At 36.7% G+C, this 19,741-nt stretch overlaps 2 protein-coding genes across 6 annotated transcripts; one reads left to right on the top strand and one right to left on the bottom strand.

Annotated features, from left to right (window-relative positions):
• Nucleotides 1–515: 515 nt before the first annotated feature.
• On the bottom strand, nt 516–1,905 carry LOC116171585. The gene is made up of 3 exons (XM_031488509.1): nt 1,680–1,905; nt 1,505–1,631; nt 516–1,456 (listed from the first exon to the last, which is right to left on the bottom strand). The coding sequence occupies exons 1-3, from the start codon at nt 1,768–1,770 to the stop codon at nt 1,327–1,329; spliced, it is 348 nt and encodes a 115-aa protein (XP_031344369.1). The 5' UTR covers nt 1,771–1,905; the 3' UTR covers nt 516–1,326.
• A 225-nt stretch (nt 1,906–2,130) lies between these two features.
• On the top strand, nt 2,131–6,981 carry LOC116171583. 5 transcript variants are annotated; one of them, XM_031488506.1, is made up of 3 exons: nt 2,131–2,503; nt 3,026–3,839; nt 5,645–6,981. In XM_031488506.1, exons 1-2 carry the CDS (start codon nt 2,200–2,202, stop codon nt 3,835–3,837), a joined length of 1,116 nt encoding a protein of 371 aa, XP_031344366.1. In that variant the 5' UTR covers nt 2,131–2,199; the 3' UTR covers nt 3,838–3,839; nt 5,645–6,981. The 5 variants fall into 4 exon arrangements, with proteins under 5 accessions (XP_031344366.1, XP_031344364.1, XP_031344368.1 ...); XM_031488505.1 differs by having other exon boundaries at nt 2,131–2,500; nt 3,026–6,981; XM_031488504.1 differs by having other exon boundaries at nt 3,026–6,981.
• Nucleotides 6,982–19,741: the final 12,760 nt, after the last annotated feature.

Here is a 19,741-nt window from a genome sequence, read left to right on the forward strand (position 1 = left end):
CTGACTGAAAGTAAATCGACATTATGTACTTTAATTAATTAGAATCGTCTTCACAACAATACAATGGGATGTCAAACTCGCGGTATCACGTCGAACTTTTTTCGTATATTTCCTGTTGGGACGTTTATATACAATTTATTAGGTTCGCGATGACTTCTGCTATCACACCCAGGCACAAATGCAATAATTATTCGACGCTTTTTTCCGTCAAAACGACGTTTTCTTTCTCTGAATCGATTGTAAGCAATGCTACGTACGGCTGAGCGCCAACGTGCGTAGTGACGTCACAGCAACGTGGCGGTCATTCGAAACTTTTCAAACGCCGTTCATTTTAAAATCGTGTTTGCTAATCACAACGATTTCTCTTGACAAAAAAATGAGTACCACTAATTTTTTTTAATGTGCTTGGAGTTCAGTTTCAAGGTTTTTGAAAAAGCGCGGAAAACCCAATTATTAGAATGCTTGATTGTGGTTAAGACCATTTTTTTATAGGAAAAATGATTCAAGCACAAAAGTAGTGCAAGAGATTAGACGACATTTTATTAAAAGAATCGTAAACAGTTAAGCAAGTACCTTATCGTCGCAATAGCGAACAGGAATTAGTTACCTATACCATATACGAGAGTTGTCCAGAAAGTAGCAGACGTTTACGTGTAAAGAAAATATCTTATTATATACATTTGGGAGCTACACTAGCATGGGCTATTTATCAAGACAAGCGCCATTCAAATTGAGGCACATATCATAGCGTGGCACAAGTGTTTTGATTCAAACTTTTATAAATCCGTCGCCTGAGATTTTAAACTGCACTGGGTAATGCTGACATGAAGTTCGGCGTCCCTATCGAACCGCTGCGTTGCGAGCCAGGTCTTCATCGCTGGAAAGAGGTGCAAGTTTTGTTGTTCGACGACAACGCCCGCCCGTACACAGTCAACGTACTGGACAGCTCTTGGATGATTTTGGATGGGAGAAAGGATCACCCTCCATACAGCTCGGATCTAGCGCCAAGCGACTTCCACCTTTTCCCAGCGATGAAGACCTCGTTCGCAACACAGCACATGGACAGTGATGCCGAACTTCAAGCCGTGGTTAAAGTCTCAGGCGGCGGATGGATACAATTGAAATCAAAACACTTTTACCACGCTATGATAAGTGCCTCCATATGAATGGCGACTATGTTGAAAAATAGCCTAAAAGTGTAGCTTCGAAATATATATAATAAAAGTTGCTTCTTACACTTTCTTAATTTTTTATTTCAAAACGTCTGTTACTTTCTGGATAGCCCTCGTACATGGAAGTACACAAGTTTCCATTGGATGGAAAAGCCTACAATTTAGAAATAGTCAATGGATCAATACGGATACCGCGAATTAGTTTAGGGCAACAGTCAGGGTACGGTTTGCTGAGATCTGGTTCCCCAATAAAGTCTGGAGGTGTAGCTCCAATCACTCCACACCTAAAAACGTTCATAATTGAATTATGGAAATCCCAAACTTTAGACTACCCGGCTCGCTGAATCATTCCCGGAGAACATGTAGCTCGAACGCATTGATGAGGATGTAACGATTTACTTTCGCCCAATTTCAGTCGTCCGATCAAAGGATCGTCACTCAGACAAAAGGTGGGATCATCTAAAGATCAGAGGAATGTTAGAACAAAATACCAGAAAAATTACTTACTTGGATCCATTGGTACATGTGCTCTAGAAGTCCAACCGTTCACAATTAGCAATAGTTGAGAAATTAAAAGTAAAAGGTGTACGAGTTGCATTTTTGCTGAAGATTGTTTGCGATTAAAGTTGCGCGGATATCTACCACAATTTCTATTTACAACAAATTTTAAAAATAACTCAAGTTACATCATAGTAACGCCGACGTAAAATCGTAAATGTGGTTTTCGTTATAAGTTGAAAGTGAAGGCCACTAAGATTCATCGTGTAAGAAATGAATATAGGTAGGTGGCACCTACGGTGCCTCAAACAGCTACAGTTTTTTGTAATATATCTACTATTATATTCGGCCTCGTTTCGTAAATAAAATTGTAGTACCTCTGCTTTCCGTTAGAAAAACCACACTTTAAAGCGAAACAAGTAGGCTCCGCATGTTTACCCGTTGTCAAGCCAACAACGCCTCAGTCTTTGTTTTTGTGTTGGTTTAACTACACGCGTCGTTTTTTAGTGCGTTCTTTTTACTTGGTATTATGCCGAAACATTTAAAGAAACGCAGCCCTTCTCCAGATGCGTTGCACGTCTTTGGAAGTTTGCTTAAGAAAATTGATCGACGACTAGAAAAGGTTGAGAGAAAACAAAGAAGACGCCGGCGGAAATCACCGTCTCCGTATCCTTCTGATAGCGAATGTAGCCAGTCACCTTTTTCGCCGTCAAGAGTACGTGAAGGATTGTCACGTTTATCTTCTCCTGGCCCTTCTGGTGTTAATGAGGAAGTAGCAGATACAGAATTGTTGAACTGCTCAGCCGGGATAGAAAATTTTACACACAATGGTAGTAAGTTGGAATGCGTTTTCTTTTTACAACTGTCAGTGAGAACAGTTAGTTCGCCGAGAGGTGAACGTGCTTAGTGTGGCACTTATTGGCTTTATTGCCTTCCTTTAACTGTCAGTGAGTACAGTTAGTTCACCGAGTGAGGTGAACGTGCCTTGTGTGGCACTGGTCGGCTGTTTTGCCTTCCTTTAACTGTCAGCGTGCCTAGTGAGGCACTGGTCGGCTTTTTTTGCCTTCCTTTAACTGTCAGTGAGTACAGTTAGTTCGCCGAGTGAGGTGAACCTGTTTTATTTCGCCTTTGTTAATTTTTTAACATAGGTACCTACCTAGTGTGGTAGAGTTCTTGTGCCTAGAGCAACACTAATTGGGTCTTTACCCTAGAAGACCGACTGAAAATTCAGTTATGTCTTTGTTATATTGGTTTTTATAATTTAATACGGTCATACCCATTCCAAACTTTTAAAGTTTTTGGTTGTGTAAGGCCGGGGGTTTTGAATTGTTGCTTATATTTATCTGGCGTTGCAGATGAAACAATTCAGGAGCTTCGTGAAGACGAGTCTGAGGACGTGCTTCCGCCAGCTATTTTAACTTTGTTAGGTGAAGATGACATTTTGGAAAAAGGTTTTTCCGATTCAATCCATCCGGACTTGGCTTCTCGCTGGACAAGATTGTTAAAATTAGGGTTGTCAGAAGACATAAAAACAAATTTAATTAAAAAGTATCTTCCACCGAAAAACTGCCCAGATTTGTTACCTCCAAAAATTAACCCGGAGGTAAAAGTTGCGGTGCAAGACGGTACATTTCGGAGAGACATACGATTGAGTCAACTTCAATCGCAGTTAAGTGCTGCGATTTCTGGTGTTGGTTGTGTTGTCACAAATTTAATTAAGGAAGGAAGCGGAGAACACATATCGTACATCGAAGTTTTGAACGATGTAGGACGTTTGCTGAGTGACATCTACCACACCGAGTCGATATCGCGTAGGGACCTGATCGCACTCAATTTAAATAAGGATTTACGGGATACCTTAAAAAACACTTGCATAACCGAGTGGTTATTTGGAAGTGAATTAGACAGTAGCATAAAAGCCGCAAAAGATTTGGAAAAATCTGCAAATCAATTAAAGGTACCTAAGAAGCGTACATTTTCTGGACCGTCTTTACCTTCGAAACAGGGAAACGCAAAACGTCCGTTGTTGCAGAAGAAGGGAGTGCAACAATTGAGACAAAGTTACCGAACTCCCTACACCCAAACCAGAGCACCAGCGTACACTCCCCTGAAGAGGCAGGAACGTTACAAACATTTCCAATCCAAACAAGGACAGAGGGATCGTTAGAGGTTAGTAGTCCTTGTGGAAGACTCAGACAGTTTGCGTTTAGATGGAGTGCGTTATGTATTGACAATAGGATAGTGTCCTATATCAAGGGATTTTATATTCCCTTTCATACAAAACCAAGTCAACTTGGTGTACCTGTAGAACCAAAATGGTCACAAAAAGAATCCAAAATTGTAAATAATATAATCCAAGATCTGTTGCTTAGGAGGGCTATCAGTATAGTTGAGCCGAGGGAAGGTCAATATATATCAAACATTTTTCTTGTACCTAAGCCAGATGGATCTAATCGATTGATTTTGAATTTAAAACATCTTAATAATTTTATTACTGTTGATCATTTTAAGATTGAGGGTTACACTACTGTTGCTCGATTAATTAGGCCAGATATCTTTATGTGCACTGTCGATCTAAAAGATGCTTATTATCTAATACCCATTCACCCCTGCCATAGAAAATATTTACGTTTTTGCTTCAATGGCAAGTTATACGAATGGAATTGTCTACCTTTCGGGCTGAGCTGTGCACCGTGGGTATTCACAAAAATTTTAAAACCCGTTGTAAGTCTGCTTAGAGAGAAAGGTTTACTTTCCGTTGTTTATCTAGATGATTTTCTCCTGTTAGGGAGAACACGATCCGAGTGTATTAGCAACGTAACGGAAACAGTAAAACTACTTGAATGTTTAGGTTTTATAGTGAATTACAAGAAAAGTAACCTTATACCAAACCAGACTTGCAAATATTTAGGTTTTGTGTATAATTCCAGAACAATGTCTTTATCCCTACCATCTGATAAACGCCTTAAATTGATTAAGCTTGCCAATCAATTCATTACTGTACAAGAATGTAAGATTCGAGAATTCTCAAAATTTATTGGATCTCTGGTGTCGGCAGCCCCAGCTATAAAATATGGATTCCTATATACAAAATTGTTTGAACAAAAAAAATATCGAGCTCTACGGCATTCTGGGGGAAACTATGAGGCTAAGATGACTCTAGATTCCTTCTTACATTCAGATATCTCTTGGTGGATCAGTAAACTGGCGGTTTCATGTAATCCTATTCGTTCTGACACTTTCGATATAGAATTGTTTACTGATGCATCGAAGACCGGTTGGGGAGCATACTGTAATGGTAACACCTCTTTTGGTTTTTGGTCCAATTCAGAGAAAGAAAATCACATTAATGAACTCGAGCTCTTAGCAGTCTTATTTGGGTTAAAATGTTTTGCTCGAGGTTGTCATAATTGCAATATTTTATGTCGGGTGGACAACACGACTGCCATTGGTACAATTAATCGTATGGGAAGTGTGAGGTTTCAAAACCTTAACAAGATTGCTCGACTCATTTGGGGTTGGTGTGAAGAACGAAATATTTACATTTTTGCATCTTACATATCGTCAAGCGAGAATTTTTTTGCGGATAAAGCTTCTCGACAGGAACACCAGGAGACAGAATGGTCTCTAGAAAATTCTGCTTTTCAAAAAGTGTTGAAAAGATTTGGTGTCCCAGATATAGATTTATTTGCTAGTCGGTTGAATAGAAAATGCAAGACATTCGTGTCTTGGAAAAGAGATCCAGAAGCTTTCAGGGTAGATGCCTTTACTCTAAATTGGAGCGTTTTTTCCTTTTATGCATTCCCTCCCTTTACTTTAATGCTGAGGACTCTTCAAAAAATTATTAAAGATCATGCAGAAGGGGTGGTTGTAGCCCCTTACTGGGTATCTCAGCCGTGGTACCCTGTGTTTTTATCGTTACTAACGGAAGAACCGTTAATACTTGAACCTTCTGACCGATTACTTTCTTTTAGCGGGATACCACATCCGATGGCAAAACACCTTTCCCTGGTGGTAGGGAAGTTATCCGGAAAGCTCTTCAACTCAAAAACATACCGGAAAACACAATAGAAATCTGCTTGGCTTCCATTACAGCTTCGACGCTTAAGCAATATAACAGTGGATTAAGACTGTGGTGGACATTTTGTAATACACGGTTAGTTAATCCGTTTTGTGTCACTATTCCAGCCTTGCTAGATTTTTTGACTTGCCAATTTAATATAGGTGTTTCGTTTGGTTCCTTGAATTCGTATAGAAGTGCAATTGCACAAATAGCAGGACCAGAAATTGCGTCTGATTTTCGTGTAAAGAGATTTTTTAAAGGTGTTTTTAGTCTCAGACCACCGAGGCCTAGATATGAAAATGTATGGGACCCGGACATAGCCTTGGGTTATGCAAGGGCTCTCAATAATAAAACTCTTTCTCTGCCATGTTTAACGAAAAAACTGGTACTGTTATTAGCTCTTGCTACAGGTCAAAGGATTCAAACTCTGTCCTTAATTAATATTGATAACATTGTTGTTCTTAATGACAAGGTTGAGATTAGAATCCCTAATAGGATAAAGACTTCAGGTGTAAATAAATTGCAACCATTATTAGTTTTGCCCTTTTATAAAACGGATCCAAACCTATGTGTGGCAGGGGTATTGTTAGAGTATCTGAAAAGGACCAAGGAAGATAGAGGTCAATGCATGTCTCTCTTTATCACCAATAAGAAGCCTCATCGTCGGGCTTCAACTCAGACTATAGGTAGATGGATAGGTCAAGCCTTAAAAGATTGTGGTTTAGATACATCCCAATTTAAACCGCAAAGCACGAGGCATGCATCGACTTCGAAAGCAGCCAGGTCCGGAGTAAGCTATGATACCATCAGACTTGCTGCTGGATGGTCATCAAAATCTAATACCTTTGCACGATTTTATAACAGGCCTGTGCAGGACAATACTGTTTTTGCTAGAGCGGTATTAAATATAGCTTAAAATTGTGTTACTGGAATTGTTCTATAAATGTTTTCTGTATTTTAGAGATAAAATCAGATATTGTTTTTCTTCGAAAACATCGTGTATTATAATAAAGTTGTTGCAAAATCTTTAAACATCTACAATTTTATTTACGAAACGAGGCCGAATATAATTACAAGATCAAACGAACTTACCTTAAGTGATGTTCGATCTTGATTATATGAAGGCCTCGTTGAAGTAAATAGTCCCATACCCACCCAAATTTATGCTGTTAAATCCCATTTACTTCCATGCAACAACTACTTTCAAAGAGACTGAGGCGTTGTTGGCTTGACAACGGGTAAACATGCGGAGCCTACTTGTTTCGCTTTAAAGTGTGGTTTTTCTAACGGAAAGCAGAGGTACTACAATTTTATTTACTTCAACGAGGCCTTCATATAATCAAGATCGAACATCACTTAAGGTAAGTTCGTTTGATCTTGTAATTTTGACGTGTTCAAATGACTTAAGGCATTTACACATTAATTATGGGACAGCGACGCGATTTATCGGGTACGATCTGCCGCACTGAAATTGTGGGTTCTTTTTTACACACAGCGATTATTTATCGCACCAATGATTGTATCTCAGCCCAGTATTGACAATTTGGCATTCATTTCTAGTATCGCTAAGTGACGAAGAATTAATAACAGACAAAAGGATTTATTTCAGAACTCAAAACGCAATAAATAATCAAGAAAAACTTAAAATAAAGAGGGGCCCATTACATCCACCCCACACGCAGATGGTCGACACAAATAAGCCAGAAAATCTTAAAATTACTTATAGTTTTTCAAATAAAAAACTCTTAATCTGGTCGTAACAAACGTGAAGAAATGGTCCTGCGATACTCTGACGCACTAATACAAAAACACTGGTTGGCAGCTTCAAGGAAACTTGTGTTCAGCAGCGTACCCCTGTCACCTTAGATCATATCGTCACTAGCTCAGTGGAGATGGGATGGATTCCATGTTGGTCGAAACCTACTACAACCTTCAACTTAAAGAAATAAATGTGGGCGCCACCAGCTCGCTTTTTAATCCGATGCTGAATATACCGGGGCCGTTCAGAAGACCCCTTCAGTTTACAAAGTTTACACGACACAATAATTTAACTAGATCCCAGGATAATGTAATAAATATTGATAAATATTGTTGCGTCCCCAAACTAGAATAATATATCCTTTCGTTTTTCCTTTAATGAAAATACCTTGTACATAACCGTTTTGCCTTGCCTGTATATATTCCTATTTGTTACGTGTGCGCGCATGAGCCGCAGAGGCGCAATGTGCACTCGTCGCGCAAAATTCGTCCCATTCTTCGCCGAGAAGCCAGCGACACAACAACGTTGAGAATTCGCCGTTCATCAATGGCCGATTAGCTTTCGTCGTTCGGGTATAGATCTTGGTCGATCCACAACAAATCAAGATGTCGCCGTGCAGTTCGCAACATCGTTATTGTTAAGAAGCAGAACGTCAACACCGCACATCATGAAGGTTTCGTTGTAACAAAATCGTAGAAAAGAACAATCTTCGTCATTGCAATATCGCCTTCGTTGTTAATGGACTTCGAAACAACACGTAAGTTCCTTTCCTTTGTTTACATTATCCTTTCGTAACTTGCCATTTTTCTAGTAGCGCGTCGTGCCTACGTCAACTATATTCAATAGAAATTCGTTTACTTTGTATTTTTTATAATAAACATGTTTCTTTTTGTGTCTATATTCTTTCATTCCCAGCATAAACAAGGCCTTGGAAGTAATTCATAATTACAGTCCACTTACAATTAAATTCTTTGTTATGGAAGCTCCCTTGTACGGTACAAATATATTAACTTATGTGCATAATATGCAAATAATAACAATACAACAAACAGGGAACCACTAGGTTAAGCACAGGGCCCCAACAATTTCAACAAAACCCTGGCTAAGTCGCCGAATCAAGTAACCCCCCCCCCCCCCCCCCCCCTTTAAATTGATGTATTAAACATTGGCTACCTGTACTTAAACGATAAACATTATACACACAGATTTTCATTAAGCTACAAGTTTACGACCAATAGAGATAATCGGAGATATCCATGGTGCGATGAAACGACCAATAGAAATGCAGTATTACAGGATGACGACGTATAATTTATGAAAATCAAAGTTACCATAACAATGACATATTTAAAAATTATTAGTTTTGACAGCTGCTGAGCATAGCGAATTGGTATTTTCTCCCAATTTCCCATACAAACGTTGAAACGTATTGATAAGATTCAAATCGGCGGTTATCTTGATTAAATTTGACAGTAACACTTCCGTTGGAACGCGTTACCATGACTGCTCATGCGTCGAAGGCGCACACACTACCTTCACAAAATAAAAATCTCAAATTTTGTACCGCTTTTGAAGCCATCGTGTCATCTTTATAGGTCGTCATAGTCGTAGAAAAATTAGTGTATGAAACTCGCATTTAATGGCTATTAACACACTCATAATCATATAGCTGTCATTAAATGATTATTGTATAATATACTAATCTGTACCATAGAGTAAATAATATATCTGTACTAAATACCAACAATAAAGAAATAAAAAAAGAAAGATGATTTGTTTATAGGATCTTTGCGTCGTGATAGAAGTAATGTATCAGTTGTTTTTGTCTTGTAAATGCCCATCATTATTAATGATGTAACTATAGTACCTACATATGTCAATTATATACTGGTGCTGAGGTGGTCGTTGTCGATTTTATAAAGTACCTATAAGAAGGGCGTGGAGGTAAATTCCGCATACGGGGTGTCAATTTTAAAACTTGCAGTCGGCCATATTTTCCAAACTAAAGAAGATATTGGAAATCGCGCAAATCCGTTTCGGGGGAATCGAGGGGAACCAAAATGACGTTATGAGTGACAACTCCCCACCACCCCTCCCTCTTCCAAAATCCTATATGGCAACCCCATACTTGTGACACATGAAGTTCTTGGCTAATTTGCCATAAATCCATCAATGTCAATGTTTAGTTTTTTTTTGTTAATTATTAAATGTTTGTTAAATTGTCTTAATAAATATTGACTTTGTTGGTACCACTGGAAAGCATTTTCAGTAGCTTTCCAACGATGTGTCACAAGTATGGGGTTGCCATTTAGCATTTTTGAAGAGGGGCTGGGGGATTAAGGGGTGGTGGGGGGTTGTCATTCTGGTTCCCCCTCGATCCCCCGAAACGGTTTTGCGCGATTTTTAATACCCTCTTAGTTTGGAAAATATGGCCGACTGCAAGTTTTAAATTTGACACCCTGTATAATAGCAATAACCTATTGTATTAAATCCCTACATGTGCGAAGTAGGGAAAAAGTTATGTTTATAGTAGGAGCTGATTGCTTCTCTTTAACTTTCAGTATAAAGACTCCCCTTAATTGAGTTTAGATTTTAATTAACTAAAGTCGAAAAGAGACAGGTTAGAAGAGGGAATTAAATGTTTATACTTTATCAGAAATTCAATTAATTTCTATTTAAACGCGATTAAAGATAAAATTTATTTGAAAGAAATAAAACGGCGTAAAATTGTGACGGTATTCATTCCTTTTGGCTGCGTATTATTGGCAGTGTTTTAAATTTGAACCTAATCCAACTTAAAATGCCATTTCATAGATCCGACTCCATCCTCTGTAAGTGCTACACTCGCAGGATTTCACCTAAAAGAATTTTAAATTCTTAAGTAGCTCTGCTTTTTTCTTCTTCGAGCTTAAGGGAAAAATTCAGCGCTCTTTCTCTAGCCGAGAAAACAGCAGATTTTTAATTCCCACAATGTTCCCAGGCTACATATATATTTTCCTTACTTTTATTCATTCCAACCACATTTTACCTTTCACTACATTTTTATTAGATACATCGACGACGTTAACTTCTCCGAGTTTCAATTTCGCAGTAAGGCGATAGTTTTGTTGGCCCAAAGCCCATCTCGAAATCATTTAACAATGTTAAATTGCGAATTGCCGAATCGAGTCCGCGTCGGTGCTCCTCCCCTGCAAAGAAACATGAAAATGGTACATTTTAAAAATCTCTGAACGTTTTCCGGGATAAAAAAGTATAATATAGTTTTAAAAAGTGTTAAGAACATGAGAAAAAATAAAAGCCTCGCCGGAGGGGATCCGATAATAAGCTTTTAAAAAAGTTTGAGCTTTCTGATAGTGTTTTGTCGATCCCCTGGGCGTTTCGCGCCGCCGAAGATGGAACTGGAGCGCTCCAGATCCGATTAGTAAGTTAATTAAGTGCTCTTACTTAATTGGAACGTCGATTTATTAATTACTTATTATAATTATGTTCATTTGAACTCTCTCGAAATTTGTCACTCGTTATAATTTATCTTTTAGGGATTAATGAGTGTGGAAGATGATTAAATTTGAGAATCCTAGTAAGTTAATTATATGGGTAAGTATACATATTTCGGTATGTATGACTTGAACTGAAAACTGCCGTGTAGGTATAGATAATGTTAGTGCATGTTGCTTGTTTGCGAATCCAGAAGTTTATTGAAAAGGAGGGTCGTTTTGTATGTTATACGCTCTCCTTCGTGAACCACATCCCACGCAGTTTAGTACCAAGTGTAGGGTAAATGTACATTACAGACGTATAATTCAAACAACCCTATACGAATAAGGAAATCATTGAACAAAATATAAATACCTATACCTGTAGAAAGAAGTAGATCTACACGAATGGGCAATAAGAAGGGTAGCAGAATGTTTTGTATTTGAATTATCTACGGATCCACGTTGTGTAGAACGTTGTCGAATAAATAATTATTGTTTATACGAGCTTTTTTCTATCAAGATATCACCAAAGAATTATTAGTTACTCTTTGGTATCACCTTGCGCCTTAGTTTAGGCAACTTATATCACATCTGAACCACAAGTCCATTGCTTGCTTGTTGCGAACCCAGGCCATAACAGAAATCAATGTTCAAGCAAAGAGTAACCACTATGGGTACTCTTTGGTTCAAGGTATAATAGGATACGGAAGGCGTATTTTCAAAAGATTGCGGGTGTAGGCAGTCGGAGTAAGAGAAAACCAGGGATCCTTCTTACAAAATTTGGTCGAAAACCCTGTAATCGAAATTTTTCCAGAACTCAGAATTAACCGGTATTTATGGACAAACCGGAAGTCAGCTCGAAAGGCTCAATGAATTCTTAGATAATCATTTAATAAAACAATTTGGGACATCACCAGAATAAATTACTTACACCATACACCCAGTGCCGTAGCAACGTCATTACGGGCCTGTGTTCGCCAATGTACTAGCGGGCCCTACTCGCAAGGGTATCACTAAAAGGGTTTTATATGCATATAAAATAGTTATAAGTGACTATTAATAATACGTGCTCTTACTACTCATTTCATGTTGCTGATGTTGCGTCACTTGTTTGGAACTTTCAGTTAGATTTATAGAAATAGATGTTTCTTTACCATTGTTACTTGCACTGGTACTAGTACTAGGAGCCGCACTTAATGGAAGAAAATGTGTTATTTTGGGACGCTTTTGTATTTTTTGTGCTAATTCCTCTCTCTTTTTTTCTTTTGGCGGCTCCCGACTGATGCATATAGTTTACAAAAATCAAAATTTCGTCGCAATGTCGCACACTTAACAACTATATTTATTTTTAAATAACGTCTGCACATAAACAAAAAAATCTTTCAAATGAAATAAACGAGAACTGAAAACTGCAGTACACAAAGTGCAACTGATACAAACTAAACATTTTTGATTATTCCATCACAAAGCTTACGGCTACTAATAAAACGAAACGGGATTGTTTTCAGGGAAAAAGGCATGCTTGTATTTTTGTAGTTGTAGGTAGGTAAGTACTATTGATAAGTCATTTACAACTTTGTTTATGTGTAGTGAACTTGGAACGTGATATTTTCTGAAGTAAGGGATTATATTTTTATGACTGTATTGTGAAGATAATAAATGGGTGACCTTTCAGGAGCCTTTTGCTTTAGCCGCAGTTATACAGATATTCTATTCTATATTACATTAACTTATAGTTTATAGTTACCATTTCCACTCTATCAAAAAAACACTATTTTTAATTTTTTATAGGCAAATTCATTACGGGCCCTTGCGTGCCCGGGACCGTGTTCCGCGCGAACACGCGGAACACCGGTAGCTATGGCGCTGCTATATCCCTTAAACAGAAACGAAGAAACAAAGGTAGGTATCATCATATACTAGGAGTTGGACAAAATGTTAGCTGACGAGGTTATTGAACCATTTACCATGGAGCTCTCTTACAGTATTAATGAAGAAACCTTCCGGGAAATATCGGTTTTGTGTGGACTACACCACAAATTCAAAATGGCGACGACAAAGTCATTGCCTATATTAGCCGAGCACTCAATTCAGCAGCGAGAAATTATTCTACAATGTACAGTAAAGGACAATGAAATAAAGTTGCTGATGATGCATTATCACATTGCTACAAAGAAACTGAAATTCCGGAACCCATCGCAAGTGTTGAAGAAAACGAAAATCCTCAAAAATGAAGTACAATGAGATCTACTAACTCATTTATTTCAAGGCCTCCTAAGAAAATTGTGCATAACAGGGGCACAGAAAATGTAATATTTGATCGATGTGAAATTTCTTTGGACATTTGAAAGTGCAAAAAATAAAGCATGTTTCATTTGAAAAAATCCACTTTTTATGGTTTCAAGTTATTAAAATTGACCATTAGTTTTAAACACCCTGTAGAAGCCTGATCAAAGCTTAAATCATTCTTATGTAGCATCAAGTGAGTATTGTTGATTTTGGAAGACTTTTTGAAATACAAGTTAACGGAGTCGGGCCGCTTTGACGAAAAGCAGTCAAAGGTCAAAAATTGTGAAAAATCTTGAATAAATTGAAAACCTTTGATGCTGGGTTTGGGTATAGGGAAATTTGGTATCAAATGACGTAGATTTTCATGTAGATCTTGAAAATGCGTCAAAATACAGGATGTTCTATTTAAAATATGAAAGTTGTAAAACCCAAAGTGAAACGATCATGATAATGAGTGTTTTCTTTCGATACATAATGAAAAACTATGTTAGGTATGTAAATTTTCAGATTTAAATTATTCATGGGAGTCTGAATACTTTTAGGTAACGGTTTGCGTGAAACAGCCTGTATAGTACCTCTACCTACCCATTTAACCACAAGCGTAGATCTTTGGAATGTAATGTATGTGTAGGTTACAGAATGGATGGAATTCATGGAAATGTACTGATATAATTTGTTTAACATTTAAACAATGTTTTGAGTAAAAAAATTCGGTAAAAGTTATATAAAAACGCTAGGTGATGCAGATAAACGAAACGGTAAACTTAAAAACCTATAATATGTCTTCCTATTGGTGTAGAAAATGTAGTTAATTCTGATGAAGCCTCTCCTAATTTAATCTACCAAAAATCCTTATTTGCGCCCAGCGTTGTAAAGTAATTGACACCTCCTAGATCATTTATTAACGAGCCCCTGATGAGTTCATAATTTTGCGCTGTCTGTCCGTCTGTACGTTAGCACGATATCTCGAAAACGAACGGACCGATTACGATGAAATGTTTCAGGTAGATTGTTTATCAAATTTCTAGATATCTGCGTTAGGTACGAACCGAAATGCATCAAATTCAAAATGAGAATAGCTTTACCCAATATAATACGCAACGTCAAGCTATAGCCATACCCAGGATCTCGTTTACTTATGCTTACTGAGTGATATTCTTGATTGAAATTCCGCTTAAGTAATGATTTGATCTGTGCTCTTATTTACATTGTTACGCTAATGTATAGGTATTTTAAATTCTTACGCCAGCTAGGTATTTACTTTTGTAATCCACTAGTTTAAGAATATTAATTTCTCTGTTTCGGTGTTAGAATACGTCATTCTCGCACGTATTTTAGTGTTAGTCTGAACTCTATTCTTAAACGATTTTTAGTGACTTTTTTTTCGAGAGTTTGCATTAAGTTTGACAGTCGGCTTATCAATGACGGAAGCTGATCTTATGTGCCGTGAACGTCCATCATTTTTAAATTAGGTATATGTAATGTAATTAACAATATCGATAATGTCCATGTAATATACATTTATGTTACGGTGAGACGTATGGATTCGTTGTCATAAATCTGTTGTTGATAGTTAACTAACCCTAGTTGTAGGTATGAACTGATTGTAAGGGCAAAGTAATTATCATAAAATGAGACCTCGAAATATTGGAATAAGTACAACTCTAAAGGAAACCATTTTTATTAAAATGAACACATTTTTGATATCGTAAGGTAAGCTGTAAGTTGGGTAAAATAATTCCAATTGTTAAGGTGCAAACAATTCTTCACGGCTAAATTACTATAATTACTAGTTACTATAATCGGATAACTTTGGTCAAAGATCCCACATCGAAAGCTGCACCAAATCATTTACCGCATGATCAGCTAATTCACGCATTTCCGGTGGTGTTGAAGTTAGTTCTTCGTCTGACATTGTAGGTTCTTTAGTGAAATGTAGGTAATGGATTTTATTTTTCAAATCTATAATTTCGCAAAAATATCTCGTGAAGAAATTTGAAAGATCGGTTACTATGGAAACCAAGCAAATAGTCAGTACTGCCAACACAATTTATATCGAAAATATTTTTAAATTTATCCATAATTAATAAACAATGCGAAACGAGCACGAAACAGAGAAAATAGTATAAAACATTGGTTGCAGAAGGCCTTCTAAGCACTCGTTCATTCGAACCTTCGCCGCTGCGCGGCTCAGGTTCGAAACTTGAACTCGTGTTAGAATAGAGGACCTTCTGCAACTTATGTTTTAATATACTATTCTGTAGTAGATTTCTTATTCCCGCAGTTCTTTAGTTTCCCGATTGTGGCCATTCAAGTGTTATAGCTTTCATATTACAATAGCTCTTTTTTCGCCGACATCTGTCTTCTATGGTATTTCTAATTCTATTCCCTCTTAAGTTTATATTGCGCGCAGTTGTGTTTCTTTCTCCTTCTGCATTTTGTACATACAAATTTTCTCTTGGTACGTCATTACTTTTACTGACTTCGTGTTTTACCGTAAAGGATGAGTGTTTTGGCTTTACCATTTATCTTTGGAGTGGTTTCTCTTTATCTTCTTGATGTCTGTGGTTGTGACTCCATTGAAGCGTTTTTACAGATCTGTATTTGCATGTAAACAATACGACGAGGTTTGTTCGATGATTAGGTAGCATTTTTCTTAATACAGTTTTTTAGGGCTTTACGTTTCCTCACCTTTCTCTCACAATTTTCTCTTAAGTTCTCATCGTTCTTTCTTTTGGATTGCCTTCTACATTTTTATCTACCTGGACATTACCTACCATCTACCCTACGCCGTACGTGGATGACATTGCAGTGTTACTTGGACCCGCCATTTTAGCAAGCTTTTGTCCCCCTGCCCTGGGCGTTCAAAATTGATTATACAGGGTGTTTTTTTGGGAGCTTTAGTTAAAAGTTTCTGGGAAAGTAAAATAGGTAGGTTTTTGAAAATTTGTACTTAGGAGTTACTCTGAAGGCTGAATCGATGTAAAATATTTTCAAAATGGCCGCACTTCCGGAAACACCGGAAGTAGATAGTAACTTCGTTATCTTAAATGGCAACCCCTATTTTTTATTGCATTTTTCGATTCTATGTGAAATTTCAGTTCTTTTGATACCCATATGTCGATATCTGCCATTTATGGTTTTTAAGTTATTTTGACTTTAAGAAAAAAATGGCGGATGCAGATGGTACCTTGATAATTGATTACTTGAAAACGGTTGTAGTCCTGGCAACCTATTTTTATCAGTGCATAGAGAATGAATAGGGCTTTCTTTTAGTGCACTTAAAAAAAAGTTAAGTTGTGTATAACCGCACCTATGGAGATCCAAATTTAAGAAACTTCAAAGTCTATAAACTCAGTTTTTTTAAATGGAATGACCATGTTCTTAATATTACATGAGATAGAGAATCGAAATTGGCATATTTTGACTATACATGTTCCTATAGCTATCTTTAACAGTTTCTGATTTATTCCCATTCCATTGAATTGATCTCGGAATTGATGCCATTTTTTTCGCATTTTCTTTTTAGTAGTTGGCCATGATCTTATAACAATCGAATTTTAAACAAATCAAGGAATGGATTCTTTAATACCATTGATTCTAGTTCTAGTCTAAATAATTCATTAATAAATAACTCATTTATTAAGGATATTAGGACGGAAAATTTTTGAAAAATCTAAACAGAGTCGTTCAACTGAATTTCTTAAACAAGTCTGGAAATTAAGAGAGGTAATGTGATATCTGTTCTAGCAACAATTCCATACCAAAAATGTTTCAACGAAGTTTTTTATATTTTGCATTGAATTTAATATGTTAATCTTGCATTTGCAATTCAATTCATTTTCTTAAATATTCTCTTGTAGAGCTTTGTATCACTTGTGCTTCAACGGTTTGTAGTGCATTAGGGGTACAAAATTTCCAAAATTCATACAATTTCGTTCCAGTTTTTGAGTGAATGTACAGAAAGCACGCGCCGCGATTCTGCCCATTTCACCATAAATAACAATTAAATTCCAAAATAGGTGAAACCACTGCGAGTCATTTTTCGATTTTTGAAAAACTTATGTTAACCTATAACAGTGGGTGATGGATTAGTGTCACTAGATTTGCTTAAAATTCAATTGTTATAGAATCATGGCCGACTACTAAAAAGAAAATCCGAAAAAAATAGTGTCAATTCAATAAAATGGGAATAAGTCAGAAACTGTTAAAGATAGCTATAGGAACATGTATTGTCAAAATATGCCCATTTCGATTCTCTATCTCATGCAATATTAAGAACATGGTCATTCCATTTAAAAAAACTGAGTTTATAGACTTTGAAGTTTCTTAAATTTGGATCTCCATAGGGGCGGTTGTATGCAACTTAACTTTGTTTTAAGTGCACTAAAAGAAAGCCCTATTCATTCTCTATTCACTGATAAAAATAGGTTGCCATGACTACAACCGTTTTCAAGTAATCAATTATCAAGGTACCATCTGCATCCGCCATTTTTTTTTCTTAAAGTCAAAATAACTTAAAAACCATAAATGGCAGATATCGACATATGGGTATCAAAAGAACTGAAATTTCACATAGAATCCAAAAATGCAATAAAAAATAGGGGTTGCCATTTAAAATAACGAAGTTACTATCTACTTCCGGTGTTTCCAGAAGTGCGGCCATTTTGAAAATATTTTTTACATCGATTCGGCCTTCAGAGTAACTCCTAAGTACAAATTTTCAAAAACCTACCTATTTTACTTTCCCAGAAACTTTTAACTAAAGCTCCCAAAAAAACACCCTGTATATCGATTTGGGCGACAACAATGAATTACAAACAAATAATGAAAATTCCCAAAACAAATTTGAACTACAACTTGCAATAAAAGCCCTGAAACGAATTACCGTTAAGTCATCTTTTAAATACTCACACGTAACCTACCCCTAATTAATAAGCAGGTTAATTAGAAAATAACCATCTAACGGTCTTGATGGACAAGTTTATTCCGATTCGAATGGCAATGAGCTAGAATGCACCTAAGGTAACAAAATGGTTAAGAAAATGGCGGCCACTTATGTATTGAATGAATCTAATTTATAGCCTCCAAACTGGAGAAAATGTAGACACTCGGTCAAACCAATTAAAGTATCCCACAAAATATAGGGTAATCCTCAAAATATAATTATACTTAAACATTTGCAATTATAACCAGAACCACAATGATTCCAGGACACTCCGCATACATTTTGACGTCTGCCAACGTGCTCGTAAATTAGAATGAAATAAGAGGAAATTTGCCTCAAAAACCAATCATAATTCATCAAGACCTACATACACTAGAATTTGGAAAATACAGTGAACCCCAAACAAACAAGACTATCGTCAATTCAATCAAAAATAATTTATACAGTGAGTTTTTTTTAAATGCGAACATAGGAGTTTGCATGCAATGTAATTTCCCTATGTTCGATTTAAAAAAAACACATCAATCTATGCGGTGTGCGCGGTTCACATTCCCACCAGCAAAACGCGCAACTTGTGTGACTATGAACAGCAACTTTATAGTCTTGATGATGAAGAGCCCTCGGTAAGATTTTTTTAAAGAAGCCATGTGAGGCCATAGGAACTTTAGGATAAATTTTTCTTAAACTTACAATACCTTGACCTCACAGGGTACGCGCTGATACCACAACTCATTGTGAACCAACCTTCAATTATTTGTAGGTCATGTGCACCTGGTATTCTACTAATTTGATCTATTCAATACATAAATGAAGAAAATAAGAAAATAAATAACAAAAACCACTACAATAAATGTTCGAATTGCCATTCTAAGCAATAACTTAACCGATTTCGGAATTAAATTGGACGGCGGTATTTTTAAAAATGTGACAGTTGTCAATTGTGTCTACTACTCATTTGAACTACTCAATAGATTGATGTGTTTTTTTAAAATCGAACATACGGGAATTACATTGCATGCAAACTCCTATGCTCGCATTTAAAAAAAATTCACTGTATGTGCTTGCACAAATAAAACTAAACTAAACCCTAAATAAAATAGTTTGAGAAAGAAACGGTAGGAGGAGTTGAAACGTAACCAGCCGGTTACAGTTTACGTCCGAAACTGTTTTTTGGCATTTCTATGAATGTGCAGTTTGGTACCTAGCTAAATTTTTATGACCGCGCTAAACGAAAACATGTTAGCGAAACTTCAAGTTTCACATTTCTTGATTACGGTATCTAGGGCATTAATAGTTATTACACTGTTACCAAGTTATTCTGGGCTAAAGCTAAACTTACACCGGCAGTATGACGACGCGACGGTGAAATATAAATCAATGCGGAACATAAAGAAATACCAGTATACAAAAATTCACAATCCTACACACAAACTTATAAATTATTTAAAGATAAGTTTTTCGCGCGTTTGGAAATCATTTTAAACGCTAGATTGTGGTTGTGCCGTCCCAACTGTTAAAAGTTCACTGGCGGTATAC

The sequence above is a fragment of the Photinus pyralis genome, unplaced genomic scaffold, assembly GCF_008802855.1.
Source record: "Photinus pyralis isolate 1611_PpyrPB1 unplaced genomic scaffold, Ppyr1.3 Ppyr1.4_LG5, whole genome shotgun sequence".
Taxonomy (NCBI): Eukaryota; Metazoa; Arthropoda; class Insecta; order Coleoptera; family Lampyridae; genus Photinus; species Photinus pyralis.

Bases quoted from the DNA above. Each gene is read 5' to 3' on its own strand.
- LOC116171585 (XM_031488509.1), bottom strand. From the start codon at position 1,770: ATGCAACTCGTACACCTTTTACTTTTAATTTCTCAACTATTGCTAATT. The intron at 1,632-1,679 runs GTAAGTAATTTT...TCTGATCTTTAG, and splicing joins ACATGTACCAATGGATCCAA to ATGATCCCACCTTTTGTCTG. The intron at 1,457-1,504 runs GTAGTCTAAAGT...GAACGTTTTTAG, and splicing joins GGAATGATTCAGCGAGCCGG to GTGTGGAGTGATTGGAGCTA.
- LOC116171583 (XM_031488504.1), top strand. From the start codon at position 4,230: ATGTGCACTGTCGATCTAAAAGATGCTTATTATCTAATACCCATTCAC.